Below are 16,849 nucleotides of genomic sequence, written 5' to 3'. Positions count from 1 at the left end.
GGAGGATATTTAAGGAGAGCATTGAGATTCACAGCACCAGTGCCTCCTATGGCTATGTAGGCTGTTGTTGGTCTCTGTAGAAAAGGTGTTACCACCCAATGGTGGAGATCTGATTTTTCCTAAGAGAAACATCAACAGGAGCCATTAACGGCATTGGCATAAGTGTGCTCAATCACTGTGCACTGGCAAAGACAGGAACAAGTTTAACAGAAGAAAGATTCAACTTCAGCTGTTGAATCCAAAAGAGGCAGTGCTAAGTTCATATGATGGCATATCTAAAAATCACAGTGGGTACAACAGATGGTTGGGACCCAGAGCTCGTCTAGACCCCTCCATAGTTGTGGGGTGAGAGTTATCTGTCTCAGGTGTATGGATTTTTTAGCTTGCAGGTAGGGCTGCTCTGGGAAGAAGTCCCAACTCTGGTGGCTGTCCAGAAGCTGTGGGAGAAACTCCAGAAAGATGAAAGGTCCTTCCTTCCTAATGCTTCTTGTTCCAAATGTAAGGAGCACTTATTAACCTTGTCATCTCCTACAGAAATACAGATTATTGGGCACCTCGAAATGCACCCTCACCCACGGATCCCCAGAGGGGCAAGAGCAGCCCACACAAATCTTTCAACAGAGAGCAGATGAGAGGAGGAATGAAGCGTGTGTGATATTAGTCATGTCCCTCACGGCATCACTACATTTACACAGCCTATGCAAGTAAAAGTAGTGTAGAACAGATAGAATTTATCTATGAAAAGACAATGTGTGGGTGACTTTTTCCTTCATTTAAGCTTGTGGAAATGAAGGAACAGACAATGCTCCTTAAGGACCTGTTTCCACTTAGTGCTGAGCACCTTGCTGTAGACATCTATTTTTATCAGGCATTTATTTTACAATAGCAGTGATGCCAGAATACCAGGCCACCAGAGTGGAGAATAACCACCTCCCTACAAAGAGGCAAAATCAACTGATAAGTTGAAAGGGTTTCTCAAACCTTGTAGGATATATATTTTTATCCTGGGTGGAAACTCATTGAAGCACTCCAGTGGATGGCAAAGTATCTCACAAATATCTTGTATAGTTTGGCAACCACCATGTTCCACATCTAATTTCACTGCAGTACATTTAGTGCTTTTTTTTTTTTTTTTTTTTTTTTTTTTTTTTTTACAGTGGTTTTGCACCTTTAACAACATGTTGATTATTGCATTTTGAAATAACTCGCTTAGTTCTTTAAGAAAAACTTAAGTGAAAATTTCATTTAGAATTGCAACACCTGGAGAAAATCAACATCATGTGACTTGTAGGCACTTCTAAACAGGAAATACTCCATTTATTTTTTTAGCTGTGTTTGTGTAATAAAGTCTAGCATCCAAGTGTGAGCAACACATTTTCTTGTTTTATTAAACAGCATGAAAGGATTTATTACTTCTCCTCTGAATGCACTTCTGGCACCAAATGGAGCTGGACAATAATTGTCAGGCACTGAGTTTAACATTACGAGAAAACACCTTCGGTAGAGTTCAGAGTTTATTGTATAATGAAAAATACACCTAGATGGTGAGGCTTCCTTTGAGAGTTTGCTTGGTGAGTGTAATCTCAGGTATTGCTGCTAAATAAATTGGCTTCTTTGAAATAAAAATTAAGGTACAGAAATAATACCTAGGAAGGTTGTTTTTCTTCTCCTCCTCCAGTTATATGAAGTTCCTTGAGAAGGAAAATAAAAATGCAGGGAATAGTGAACATTTCTTTCACCACTCTGTAGGTTAGGGCTGTGGGATGCTCTCGAGGAGCAGTGTACCACACACAGGACTCTTCTCCCCTTCTCTGATCTCCCTTTTAATGAGCTGGCTGCTCCTGCGGTCACACCCCTGGCTGGAGATGGGCAAAAAGGATTTTCCTCCCTCTACTTGTTTTATTCTCTGCATAGGAAAGGAAAGGTGCCCTGGGCAAGACAGGAACCTTGATGATGGACTTGGCTGAAGAAGTTATCTGACTTTTTGCAGGTGTGCAGCATTCTCACACCTACAGGAGCCCCTGCAAATAGAGAGTGACAAGGACAGGGAGAGATGCGGTTAAAACCAAATCCCTGTGTAAGAAGACGAAGAGAAGGGATCGGTCTCAATGACGGCGAGTTCCTCGCACACACAAACGTGCTGGTGCTGTAAAATGCGGGCAGCAGAGCTCTGTGCTCTGTTGACACTGCCACAAACGGCTGCTCAAGGCAGAAATAAGAAACAGGCCCCGTATAAGTCCATGGCCCTAGGCTGAAAAAATTCTCCCCATGGTCTCGGTGGAGCACTGCAGCTCTCCACATACGCCTCGTTTTCCGCAGAGACAGGCAGTGCACGTGTTAGGGGTTTCGGGTTAACTGCAGGAATGGGAAAACGCTTCACGCCAGCCCCAAATTAGGGGTTCTGCCTAATGACAGAGCTCCCCCATTAACCACTCTCCTCAGAGCGGGGCGGTGGCAGCTCCACGGCACGTCCGGGCTGCGTGCCTGGGGCAGGGGGCACGGGGGGGTGTCCCCCCGTCGGGAAGCACCGAGAAGCTGCTTTGTGACAGCGACCCACGCCCTCGCCCTTCAACCCGTCGTGGTTTTGGCTGGGCCGGGCTGCGGGCAGCCCCCTGAGGCGCGGGGCCATCGCCGTTCGCCGCGGCGCCAGCAGAGGGCAGCGCTGCCCACGCCTCAGGCGGCGCCGCCGGCCGGGCTCCAAATGGCGGCCGGTGCCACGGGAGGGTTTCGGCCCCGGCCGGCTGCTTGCCGGGCCCCGAAGGGTCCTTTCGACGGTCTGAGGGTGCGATCAGGCACGGGGAAAAACGCCTTGCCGTCAGTGGTTGTAGCAGGAGCTGTTTGTTAAGGAGATGACTGGTGGATGTGTGGTGGGGATGAGGGGTCCTCTGATGCCCTCACCTTTCCTCTGGTTCTCAGGGCTGCACGGCTTGGTGTGGCCCTTCCACGGGCAAGTGTTGAGCAGGGAAAGGAGGACAGAAGGAGGGAAGGATAATAAAGGTGGCTTTTTAGCCCATGTAGCAGCTGCCCTCCCAGGAAAGCCACCAGGCTGGCGGGCAGCGGGGTGCAAGGTGGATTTAACCTAGGTATCAATGGATGCGGGCCACTGCAGGAGCTCTGCTTCTCTCCATCTTGCGACATCAGAGAAACGGGCCTCGCATGGGAGCTGGAGGTGGTGAGATCAAGCCAGCCATTCTCTTCACACGATTAGGCAACACAAAAGCTGCTCCTAGGGCATATTAAAAAGCTCCCTGTAGTCCAATTTAGCCTGTTAGCAGAGCTGTGCAACGGTAACAATAATACCTGGAACAGCATTGACCAAAAAAATCAGAAACAATGTTCAATGTAATGTGTCAGCTTTTATGCCAATATCTCTGTTTAACAAATGAAGGAGGCTTCCAACACAGGGGAGAGATGACCTCATCTGCTTGGCAAGAGGTTCTTATGCTTTTTGACACTCCTGGTGCTAGTCATGGTTCCAGGAGAGGATACTGGACAAGACGCCCCTCCTGGCTCACCCAGTCTGACCATCCCCGTGCTCCCATTGTCCATGGGGAACAAGGAATGTCATTGGCATTGCATGAGAACCACAGGTGAAACAAAAGAAAACCTGTCTATTAGCCTACTCTTCCTGTGCTTACTGAAGGAAACAGAAAATCACAGCTGGTAAATATGGTTAAAAGTAAGATAAATATCTAAAATTGTTTATGTTTTTACACATTAGTACCTTGATCCTGAAAACAGTTATGCACATAATTAACTTTACCACCATGATAATCCCATCATGGCACATTTGCTGTAGGTATTTGCATAGTTACAGAACCAGAAGATAAGATAAGCTATTTTAGTTCTTCCTCAGTTATGCAAGTTGTAGGATATAACATCCTTATGAATGTGTGGATAAATGACATTTTGATGGAAATGGTCATAATTAACAGGTATTATAGAATCAAGACCTGATTATAAATAACAAGGTCATTGCTAAAATGGGGATACTTTTCAACCAGTTTTAAATTTTGTTTGGCAAATTTAGGTCAAGCCACCCTAAATGGCATTTGCAGTCTGATTCCAAGCAGTTCTGAAATCAGTTTGGGGGAATAGATTTAAAACTGGCATGAGATGTAGAATATGAAGTACAATCTCAGGGAGCTCAAATTGTATTTATGTGACTCTGCTCTGAACATGAAATTTTGGTTTCAAAAAGCAGAATGATACCTGAACCTAATAAATCAAATATGAGATAGAAGTGGTAAGAAAATGGCCTAAAAACAGTCTTTCTAATAATTTACTTGACATATGCAAGGGATATGAGTGGTGAACTTTCAAAGCAGTTCTCAGGGCCATCCTCATTACCTTTATAATCCTCACAGATCATAAATGTCTCCTTACGCTCAGACCCTGGGGCCACTGGTCCAGGGCATCATTTGGCTGGGAAATTACTCCTCCTGTAGTGCCGTTGCACACACAGAGATGCACATGAGTTAAAGGCCTGTTCCTGTGAAAAAATGCAGCTGGGATTTGCGCCATTGCTTATATTTATGCTTAGTTTATTTTTCATAAGAGGTCTATCTTGTATGATGCTGATGATAATTCTTGGCTGACCAGACAGCCCTGTGCCTGGAGATTGTTTCCAGAGACAGAAAAACCTAGCATGATAGCTTGTATTGGTGAAACTGAAGTCTGGTAGGAGTAAAAATAATTACAAGTATTTTTAAAATGTTACTACTTCAAATTTACTACACAAAACATCTACAGCTGGCACTCTTGCCTCGTTTTAACAGACTGGACGTTGTTCCCATCTGAAGATTCAGCACGTCAGCTAAGCATGTGCTTAGATATGAATGAGGGCAGGGAGGGAGGGAGGAAGAAAAACAAGGTCAAATGTAGCAATTCTACCTAAATGGGCCAGAAATATGGAAGGGTCTTGGGACGAGGAGGTGGCAATTAGAAATCAGATAATTACATCAATGTTAGCCAGAAAAGACTACCTCTAAAGAGGGGAGGGAATTGGAAGACTCACAAGGCATTGACAGTGTATGACATCCTCAGCCCAAGCCAACAAATCGCCTGCCAGCCTCCAAGTCAAGTCCTCACCAGCATCGTCCCCATGAAACACATCACAGTAATCCCATCATCCTTGGGTCCGGGTCTGTAAGGGGTTAACTCTCTCTCAGCCTACGTGGCACAAATTAAAAGCTCTTGTTATTTTGGTTTTGTTTTTTAAAAAATTGTGTTGGAGAAAGAGGCAGGCTTTAAATATTTACGTAGGCTGCTTGGTAACAAATTGCATGTGATCTTTGTCAAAACAATGGATTCTGCGAGAATTTACATTGCGTTTCACTGGTGCTAAGGGCTCCTGACCAGTGCTCAATGGCTGTTTTGTGGGTTCAGACAGCATGAGCCGGGCCGTGCTGTGCATTGCTATCTGCTGCTGGACTGCTGGCAAGAGACCGAGCTGTCAGAAGCTGAGAGCCTGGGTTTGAGTGAAGCTGAGGGTTGTGCTGTAGGTGAAATGAGCAGGTGGGAGTGTATCCCTCTAGGCGTGGGGGCACGCTCCTGGATGCTGCTGTGGGTGTAATCTACACACACAGCATCGTGCTCCCTGTAACTGGTGGCTGCAGGGATCTCTTCTCTGGTTTCAGGCAGTGGGCTGAGCACCCAAAGGTTTTCCTTCAGAAAGGATGTCTGCTGTTAAACAGACTGTATCCTTTCCCCATCAGCTGAGAAATGACTTTGGTTCAGCTGTGCAGAGCATATATTCATTTGCAGCTGCTCAAAACTCATTGAAATCAGCACAGAAATTTTTTTTTTTTTTTTTTTTTTTTTTTTTTTTTTTTTTTTTAACACTAAGCACTGTGGCTTTTCCCTCTCCCTCTTCCTCTTCCTTTCCCTTTCTCTTTCCTTTTCCCTTTCTCTTTCCTTTTCCCTTTCCTTCCTAAACCCCAAAACATTGAATACGTTTGGGGTTCTCTTCCTGGCAGCAACTGGACTTTTAAGAGAACATAATTTACAACAGCAATGAGAAGAAAACAGTGAGAATTTCTGGTATGGGGTTTGCAACCCCTTCCATAATTTGGGGAGATAACACCATTTCCCTGCTCTGATGGCCTTAGGTTAGCACCTTTTGAACCATTACTGGTGAGGGTAGAGGGGTTAGGCACATGCGGTACCAACTGGGTTGCTCTGAGAAAGAATGTAAGAAAGAGTTGAACAAGGATGTACCTGGTACGCTATCTGCAAATATGGAGGAAAATAAAAAGCAACCCGATTGCTGTCTCTTTGCTTTCATCAGTCAAAATACAGCCATTGCTTTCTGTTTACACAGGTGATAATAAAACCACATAGCTCTTCTGAAACTTCCTCTGTGTGAAGATAACGTGAATATACCAGCTCACAAGAGCTGGGTGAAGTAGGGCTTGGTAAACAACAGCATCCAGTCCTGTAAGCAAGGAAATATAAATCCAGAGAAGTGACTTACATGTGATCATGTAACAACCGAAACCACAGCCGAAGGCTGATATCCAGATCTTCCAAATTCAGGTGCTCTGAATTCAGCAAATAGCCATAATTCCTTGAAACTCTGTGGCTATTTGTTTTTGCTCTCGGAACACATCTAAATGGGGGAAAGGAGCTTTCTAAAAGAGTCACCCAGTAGCAGGGCACCCACTGTCTGTGTTTCCGAGCCTCTCTCTGTGGCTATTGTGTGAAAGAGATGAGTCTTTGTGAGGCTGTATGAGAGGAACATGAGGCAGTGGCTCTTTGTGCGTGGATGTGTATGACTGCTAGAGATGGCACTGTTCGCATGCAGATGTGTGCACACATTCATGTCCCACATTTATAATTTTATTCACACTCATGACAGAGAGGACATATGGGCTCTGTACACACAGAGGTGTGAACTGCAACAAATATCTAGCAACACGTGTTTTCAAATATGCCAATGCTTTTATTTTTAAGTGCAGGATAGCCTTGAAAGACTGGGCTGTATGTTTTAGCAACTGTCTTACTGTATTGGTAGCCGAGGATTAAGTTATGACCATCACACCATTCACCTTTGTCAGTGGATCTAAGCAGAAGCTGTTTGATAGCGACAAAAAATGCCGCCTGACGGCAGCTTTGCAGCTTGGTGAATGAGTACATTAGTTCCCAGCCGCTGAGCACTAACTGCACCCTGTTATCACTTTGCAGTTGCTGTTACTACTTTTGCTTTACTCAGTGGCTTCTTTTCCCAAGGTAGAAATCTGTAAGGAGCAGCATTAAAACTCTTGGACCTGGTCTGTGCAAGAGCTAGGAAAATGCAAAGAAAAAACAATACCATTTTAAAATCAACCTCACAAAACTAAAGGCAAAGGACCATTAGATGGACCCTTTGATCTGGCTTTTATGTTGCAGACCATTACACTTTCCACAATTAACCCACTTTTGAATAAACTGTACTGTGTTTGGATGTGGCACATCTCGAAAGGCCTGCTCTCTCTCTAAAGACACTAAGAGTTGGCAAACCATCATTTCTCTGGATGACTGACTCACTATTAAAATCTCCTCATTTGGATTTGTCTTGGCTTCAGCTTGCAACCATTGGTTTTTGTCTTTCTTGTCCCAACTGCATTTAAAAACCCATTGATGGCTGGTGTTTTCTTCTCAAAAAGAAAATGAACTATACGCTTGAAGAGCCCTGAACACTTTTGCCTCTTCATTAAATACTTCAATGGTGTTTCAGTGGTCATCATCAGAAAGAGCTCCTGGACAGATAAGTATTTTTGCAATCAATTGTGCAATAAAACTCAGCAAGTTGTGTAAAAGCAGATAAAAAGCACTGAAGTCAAAATGCAAAACACGCCAGTGTGATGGCATGAGGTCAGGCTTTCACCTCTTCCCAGAATCTCAAAGAGCGCCTGTAAAAGTTTGTTTCAATCAAATGCGATAAGCCATTGACTTGTATAAAAACCTGTGGGATGTAACAGAGAAAATCCTTGAATGGATTGGAAAGCTTGCCAGATCTTCCCAAACCTGGGAGCTTTCCTTTGGCAGATTTTTACACTGGCAGTTCTACAGTCTTGGAAACAGTTACTGCTGGGGGAGGACTTCCATTCAAACCCATCTCTGCTGTGTTGGTTTGGGCCAGTAGCAGACGCACCAAATGTCTTTACTTTCACCAGTTCTTCTAAGGGGAGAGTTACAGGGTGTTTTCTAGTCCCAAATATGCCCTGAATTTAACATCAATTGAATTTTGTGCTATGGCATCATCTGCCAGTTGAAGTCAATGGAGCTGACATAAATAGATGTATTCCTGAGTCTTTCTCAGAAGCAAAGTAACAGACATTCCCATCAAAGCTGAGTTAAGAGCAGTAGCCAAGTAGTAATGCTTTGTATCCCTGTCTTCCTCCTTAACTGCTGATCATTTTTACAGTTATTATACAGGCAAAAGAAAGCAAAATTTCATACAAATCCATCGTTTTCTTATCCCCTCAACTTTCATGTACAATCCAGGTTGATAAAGAAGTTGGTAAAACCTGTTAGATGCTTACAGTTAACTGTGACCAGGTGAAGTATCACTGGCCATGACATCTAAACTGCCAGCTGCAGCAACCACAGGGGCATGTTTGACATTGGTAGGGCTCCTCAAGGTCATGCTTTGATGTAAGGTAAGGACAAACTTTCAAAATCACCAACCTCCTTCTGCTAAGGAATGGCTGCTGGGTTTTAATTCTCCCTATTTTCGGAGGCTTCTGGCAGAACTGCTACATTAAATATTCAGTGAAATACAAGTAAGGTTTGAAAATGCCTGCTCCTGAATGGCTTGGAAACATTAGTGCATCTTTTTCTGCAAAAACCTCAGCCTGGCAGGTTAGGCAATCAGCAGGGTCATGCACCTCTTAACTTCAAAATAAATAAATAAATAAATAAATAAATCAGCTTATTCATCAGCTACAAGGAACTGCCCCTCAATTTGAAATATTTATGTATTTCTGCTATTGCCAAGCTGATATTTTTTGGGGCAGCAGGGATGGAATCTCTTCTCACATCTCTTTCACAGTCAGGCTGACTTGACATTGGATGTAAAATAGAAACCATTTCTTCAAATAGAAACAAATAGAAGGAAGGTGGAATTACTTCTGAAGTGAGGTGCATTGACAGGCAGTTTAGCTGAATGTTGTATTTGGAGACTATTTGACATCTCCAATGTTGTAAAAGAGGTCAGGCGGCTTAAAAGGAGCATTCTTGCTTGCTTGCTTATAAGAAACTAATTTGTTTTGTTATGATGAAGTAAGAAGGACAGATCACACTTAATTCATTGCTCCACAAACATTTTATTGCAAGAATATGCAGGTTGTTTTCTATAATATAAAATATTATTTCAGAGCTAGTAGATTTTGTTTCAGGCATGTTAAGTCAGGAAATTACACAAAATTGCAATATACAGAAGATTTGAGATCTACAGATGGAAAGCTGTGCATAAAAGCCAGCAATGTTATCATCATTTTTATAACATCTTCAACTACAGCGCTTAAGCACTGTAATGACTACCTGCTGCCTTACTTCCAATCCTAGTGTTCAAGGGGTAAAAAATAGACTATGCAATCTCCATTTTCCACTTGAAGTATTCATTTCTGGTTGGCGTAGGAGACAGCTGATTTATCATTTACACCATGTTAAATATTCGTAGTTATGTCCAGAAATAGTATTTGCCAGTGAACATTATTCCAGAACCCTGGACTTGTATTTATCATATATACAGTGAAAGTACCTCAAATTTCTCTAATCGAGATAATTCAGGTCACCTGGCCAGATAGGGTCAACTGGAGCTGAACATTGCGCAGCAAAGGGAGTTGTCCTGCCCAGAGCATCACTGGGATGTAGTTTGGATTGCTTCTACCTGCACAACTTCACCAGCTGTTGCTATCTACAGAAACATCCACCATCCCAAATCACGGGAAGCCCTTGCATGGCATTGGCTCTTCCATTTCTTGGGACATTATTTAAGCCACTGCTGGCACCAGGCTGGCATCTCTACCCTTGCACTGAGATCAGGCAGGATGAAAAGATGAAATTGATATTATGGGAACAGATTGTAGAAAAGCTGAAACCTCTTAGGAGACACACACAGATGTTCCAAAGATGAAAGCCTCACTTCATGGGTCTTTTTCCTGGCCTTTAGGCCATCTATACCTGGAAAACAGGTCCCATTATAGCTACACATTGCAGCCTTTGTTCAGTATCTGCTGGGGCAACAAATCTTCATAACATGCTGGAACATACAGAAGGAAATTTGAAGGTCATAAAATCAATTGGTCACACACAACTGAGAGCAAGTAAGTCCCAAAGGAGAAGAATTACACAGTACTGTCAAATGGATGAGATCAACTGCATCCTGCATCCACTTGAAACAAAGGAAAAATAATAAGAAGGGGAAAAAGGAAAAATAATGAACAAGTTTCAGAAAACTTTATAGAGTTTTTACTGTCAAGTTTTCTGTGAATCTAAGAAAGAGTTTTGCTCTAGTGAAGGGGAAGATTTTGAACAAAGGGGCCATGGCAACAGAAACAAATCAGCTCCACAAGTGCATAATATTCAAATGAGTTTTACATAACAACCCTCCTTTTCTTCCAGCCTTCAGACTGCATAAAAGAATGACAGAAAATCAAACTGAACGTAAGAAAGCCAGCCTGCAGGCCAGGGAAGGGACTATCCTACTGCCTCTAACAAATAAAGCATGCAGCTTCTCAGTAAATCACACTTTAAAATAAACCACACTCACTCACCATAGGAAAACAAACAAACCCCAACAAAACAAGAACAGAGGAAGGACAGGGAGTGATCCACACAACCCGGCTTCCACCACAGCACCTGCACTGGTGCAGAATCTCAAGGACTTCACTTACATGACTCTCATGTGGAAGCTTTTCCTGGTGGGACACCATCACCCCAGAAGACAGTCTTGAACATACTACTGCTCACTGGAAAATGCATTTTGCTGCTGTGTTGGTACATACAAATTTCACCATGCAAATAATACAAGTCCAGCTCAACCTATCCAAGTTAGCGGTGTATGGCAAAAATCATTTATAGCAAACCGAGACCTTTTAGCAAATCCTGCAGTCTACTTCTTGCCATTAAGTTGTGGCAGTCGGTGGCCTAAGGGTTTCTAGGAGTCAAGGAATGAAGAAAAACAACAGAGCAGAAGAAGAGAGGCTGCTCAACAGAGTTAGTTCATACTCTCAGCAGTACATGGAGGCAGGGCCACTAGGCACCACACCTCTTCATCTGATAGCAGCTGAAAGGGATCAGAATTGGGACTAGTTTAGTGGGACACAGCACTCTGCTTTTAAAGCTGATACTCATTTAATTGATTACATTAATTGTAAAAATTAATTAATTGCTTGTTACTGAACTTTGTTGGAGAAGTAGAACACACATTTTACTGGTCTTGCTTGCCTTCAGAGAAAAACTCATAGACAACTTATATTTTATACTTTTTTTTTTCCATGACCTCGCTTCTTCCAATTGCTTAATCCTTTTTATACAGTTTCTCTCATTCTTTTTGCACCTTTTCTTGAGTGTCTCCTGCTTACTTTGTTGAACTAGACTCTCTTTTTCCTCCTGACTTTTCTTGCGTTTTGCTTTGAAAGTCAGCTTCACATGGTACCCCTCCCAGTGTTTACATGTGTGTGGGTGGAGGAGCCAGACTGGAGGGTGGCTGCTGTCGGACAGGGTAATAAAAGCAAAATCTTCGCTTAGCTATTCATCTGGCACAGTTAATGAATCTTTTCTCATGGTTGGCACTCCTTGGTGTTTCAGATATGGGGTAAACAAGAAAAATGAAGTGTTGATGAGACCTGTGGTGGCATACTTATTGCCTCGAAATGGAGTCACCATCCAGGTCAGGTTGTACTGTAACTGTAAAATGTGAGAGTTAAATGATAAGTTGGATTGCTTTTAGTTGAAGGTTACAGATTTCAACCTTCCTCTCTTTTCCTCATTCAGCTGTAAAGTAAGAAAACCTCTGTTTTTACTCCTCCAGGAAGACTTCAAAAAAAAAAAACAACCCTACATGTATTAAAAATTGAGTGAGATGCTCGCCTTCTCTATAGCCCCATTGAGGAGCTAAAAGTGTGGGAAGACTTGAGGGCTGTGCTGGTAGTGTAGGGTCAAGACCCAAATGTCCAAGACCTTTCCAGAAACACCGTATTTGTCTTGAGCAGGCCTACAGAATGCAACAGGGACATTTTGGGAGTGTGGGGTGGAGGGAGGTCTAGAAAGGTTTGCTGTGGAGATATTTTTGTAGCTCTTTGACCAGAGCAGTCAGGGATAGCCAGCAGCATGCCTGTATAGGAAGTTACACTCCTGTGAGGTATGGGGTGAATATTCACAGTGCCCTCGCGTGGATGTACCTATTGCAAGAGAGACATCATCTTTTTCTGGTTTTCATTGCTCTGGAACTGGTTTAAACAAAGACAGAAAATAATCTGCGCCTAGAATGATTGTACATATGGAGAACTCTGTAAACCAAAGCAATGTAGTTACAATGTCATAAATATATCTACATGTATAGTTTCCTTTGTGGTAGACACCTTTTCTTGGTGTTTTAGCAGGAGCCACAAAGCACCTTTGATCTGGACAGGCACAAAACTTATCTGTAGGATTTGTGTGGTCCATTGTTTTTTATTATTTTTATTTATTTTTCTACTATCAGACAATCTTCAAGTATAAATTTTCTTCTCAAACTGAGTATTCAACTCATTAAATCACTCACAGGTAAGATATGCAAAGGAAACAAATGCAGATGGCAAACAAAGCTTTTTAATATCTTTATTCTTCATACACTAGAAAGTGAAAAGATAAAGGTGATGAAGAATGGTAAGTTCCCCATGAACTTCCTATTAGACTCCTTGTCTTCTCGTATGTGACCAAAATCTTTTTTTAATAAACCTGTTATTATAGTTTAGAGTCTCTGCCAAGTGTTTATAGTGTTGCCCTGAGTAACGAGTCTGAGCCAAGGGACTTAATTAAATGTAACCTGCTTTTTCAGTTAGAGAATTGTCCTTAAACATCAAAAGGCAAACAAACTTCAATAACAAAATCTGAAATCACTTTTTGTTTAAGAGAAGTTCTTTACTCCTCACTGTATATAATCAGTTACTTCTTAGTAGGCATATAGTATTTTCACAGATAATTTCCCACAAGCATTTACAGATTTTATGACAAGTAACATAACGTTTGGAGATCTAGCTTTATGTGAGAATCTCAGATTTCATACTTCTAGGGCTGATTCATAGACCACATGGTAGCAGGGAAGAACTTGAATACAATAAAAACATAAAGAAAAAATATTATAAAAGATGGCTTTTTTCATCTCACAAATTTTACTGTCCTTACAATTTTAGGGGCTTAAATTTTTCATTTTGGAGCATGTGGTTCTGCACATATTGCACTTTGTTACAGCCATCACAGTGGAGGTTGTACCCAGGAGGGTTTCTGCTCACCACAGAGCTGGTTTGGGGAAGGTGCTGAGGGACTGGCTGAAAGGCTGGATAAACTCAGGCCACACACCTGCTACATGCTCTGCTGCCCGTGTTCACGTACAGCATCTCACAGACCAGTGTCCTCGTGGAAGATGAGGCTGATGAAGCTTATGTTGATGTGCTGGGCTAGAAAGCAGAGAGGCCAACCTCCCAGATGGGCGTGGATCCCCAGCCAAGACTGAGGTTCTGCCTGACCCCCCCGCAGAAGGGCTGTCTGCCATGTGGCTGCTCTCACCTCCCATCACCCAGGATGAGCAGGAGGTCCAGGCAGCATTACCTGCTGGTCCTCATCGTCTGTTGACATTTTGATGGGAAAAGGGTACACAGAACAAATGTTTTCCTAGGTTAGGAAAAAAAAAAAAAAAAAGAAAGAAAAGAAAAAAAGAAAAAAAGAAAAAAAAAAAAAAAAGGTTTAATATGCTTTCTCCTCCCCCTAAATGGGATTTTAAACTTCTTTGTGCCCACATGGTTAATCATTTACATCTTCAACCCAGCCTGACCCTGAGACCCAGACTGTGCAGGTCCAACCTGGCTGCCCAGCGGGCCTGGAGATGTCAGGAGCACTGGGGCTGCTCCCTCAGGCACCGTGGTGATGGATCTGGGCACCTCTCGCACCAGGCAGGGCACAGGCTGAAGGCAGGAGCAGATAAGGCAGCCCCAGCATAAGGTGCGGGAAGCAATGAATCAGCTGTAACATCACACAGTGGGCAGGGCTGGCAGCGAGGACTGGCTTTATTGCTTCCTCTTCACCTTTGCTCCTTCTGCTGCACCCCTGTGTACACCTTTCGCTGCTGAAGGTTGCAGAGCTTTCTGTTTCTCCTCGCCCATTTACCTGTGCCTTATCCCAGCTGTGTTTCTGCAGCTGCCCATACTGCCCTGAGCAAGCAGAGGTCTCATGAGGGCTGGCGGAGACTGAGAGCAGTTGTCTGGTGAGCTCGGGGAACACCAGCTCCTGCAGGGTGCCCACACATGGTGAGATGAAGCCTCCACCGTCCCCGTCTGGTGTTGGTGGCTGTCAACAGCAGCAGCCTGGGAAAAACCAGGACTTCCCAGTGCTAGATGAAGTCAGAGCCTGGCACTGCCACTTGGGCAAGTCTGCTGGAGTTCAGATGTGTTTTTCTTTTCACAACTGTTTGTTCTGTTCCGCACATCCAGGCTTATAAGTACTATGGCATGGAATTCACCTGCCTTTACTTCTGGGCAAAACTCTGGAGCCTTGAGATGAAACTGGTCATAAAGCTGAGGGCAGCCCCGGTCTCCTGTGGGCTGGGCTGTAGGATAATCGACCGATGCTTGTTGGAGCGACAGTAAATAGTTCACGTATTAGATACTCTACAGATGATGTCACGTTTCCACCATCTCCACCTTATTTTGTTTGACGTGTAGCAGAGAAAATCACCTGAGCAGGCTGTGGGAAGCACACTGCTGAGTGCCACAGCGGGTTGTGAGGTGCAGGCGTTCCCTTGGGATCGCACAAACGTTCCCCACTTGAAAGAGCCACAATCTCCGGCTCCTCGTTTGTTTATAGTTAACTCTGCAGATCTCAGGTGGAGTGTTTTGGTAGTCTAACTAGTGATACTGGACGAGTCTGACTGGATTGTGTCAATTTCTCCCTGTTTACATTATACAGCCCTCACGGTTGGAGAAGCAAACAAAACCCGCACCGACCTACAATGGCTGTAACAAAGTGCCCTGAGTGTTACGGACAGGCTGGCGGGGGGCAGGCCGTGGCGATGCTAACAAGCACCGTGCGGCTGAGGTGAAGGGCGGTGTGAAGGGAAGCATCCGATGGGCGAATAGCCTCAAAGGAAATCCGACAGCCCGCGTAGGCAGCTGAAAGCAGGCTAAGGGAGCACGAAGACAGCCTGGAAGGGCTCTCCGTTTACAGCGGCGTTTCATTCAGCCCCACCAGCGGCTGTGGGGAGAGGCGGATCGCTTTGGGGCGCCCACACGGGGCAGGGGCTGCGAGGGCACCGAGGAACGGGACGGGCCGGGGGCGGCTCCCGGTGAGGGGGCGCAGGACGGGGGCGGCGGGCACGGCCCCGCACCCTGCCCCGCTCCGCTCCGCCCGGCCGGTGGAGGCGGGAGGCAGGGAGGGAGGCCAGGAGGGAGGCCGGGAGGGAGGCAGGGAGGCAGGGCAGGGGGAGGGAGGGCCGCGGGGCGGGGCGGGGAGCGGAGAGCGGCCGCCTCCCCCCCCCTCCGCTCCGCGCTCCGCTCCGCGCCCGCCGACGGTGCCGCTGCCGGTGGCGGTGGCGGTGGCCGTGCCGCCGGGTCCCGGCACACCCCCCTCCCGGCACGGCACGGCACGGAGCGGCACGGAGCGGGCCGCCCCCGCGGCCCCATGGCCGGGCAGGAGTGGGACTGGTTCCAGCGCGAGGAGCTGATCGGGCACATCAGCGACATCCGAGTGCAGAACCTCCAAGGTAAACACCCCCCCCTCCCAAAACCCCTCCCACGCCTCCCCTCTCCCCTTCCCCTGTTTCTCCTTTCCTCTCCCTTTCTTCTCCCCCGGGGCCAGCAGGGGGGCAAAGTTTCCCCAGAGCCCAGCGCAGGGGGTCCGGGGGTGCTTCCCGAGCCCGGCCCCGTCGGAGCTGCCGTCGGGGAGGTGCCGGGCTCGCCCCGTACAGGGGCTCCGGCCTCTCGCCCCCGCAGCTCGGAGCGGGCGGGATGCGGGGATGCCGCGGGCTGGAGATGCTCAGCTCGCGGTGCCGAGCAGCGGGGAGGGAGGGAGGGAGGCTGGGAGGCTGCTGGCCAGCCCAGCGCCCACCCAGCGCACCTCCCGAGCGGCTGCTGTTGAGTAAACACGGGCAGGGATTTGGGGGAAATCATCCACGGGAGGATCTGCCACGGGCTGTGCCGGCGGGCGGGATGCAAATCTCCAGGTTTGAGTGCAGCTGGGTGCCCGTGCTTCAGTTCCTCCAAGTTATCACTGCCCCTCGCCAGCAAACTCTTCGTGATGGGCAAGGGCAGCACGAGCGGATGAAAGAATCAAAAGCATCCTTGGTTTATAGGCAAGGCAGAGCAATTTGTTTAATGCTGCATACCAATCTTAATCAACGGCTTGCAATATACTGCGATGCATCTTCACGTCCCATAAAAATAATAGACTTGAATTATAGGTCATTATCTCTCTGTTTCTGCATAATGGTGTTAAAGCTTGTTCTGCTGACAGAGACCGTGCAGTTGCTGGAAATTAGTTTTTGGTTGGGTTTGATGGTAGAACATGTATAATTTATCAGAAAGGAGACCCAAATTAGCCATTCTTTCAACTCATTATTTAACAGTGGATGGGGTCATTCTTCAACATTTTGACTTGCATCTTTATAACC

The 16,849-nt window shown here is 45.5% G+C and overlaps 1 protein-coding gene across 1 annotated transcript in view; it reads left to right on the top strand.

Moving 5' to 3' along the window:
• Positions 1 to 15,713: 15,713 nt before the first annotated feature.
• Positions 15,714 to 16,849, top strand: part of CLMN (calmin) — a 72,156-nt gene continuing 71,020 nt past the window's right edge. The window contains exon 1 of the mRNA XM_084520444.1: positions 15,714 to 15,943. Coding sequence (XP_084376570.1) covers positions 15,862 to 15,943 — 82 coding nt within the window. The 5' untranslated portion in view covers positions 15,714 to 15,861. The remainder of the gene's footprint in view (positions 15,944 to 16,849) is intronic.

The sequence above is a fragment of the Aythya ferina genome (genome assembly GCF_964211825.1).
Source record: "Aythya ferina genome assembly, chromosome: 5".
Classification (NCBI taxonomy): Eukaryota; Metazoa; Chordata; class Aves; order Anseriformes; family Anatidae; genus Aythya; species Aythya ferina.
This window is presented reverse-complemented; position numbering and strand designations above follow the sequence as displayed.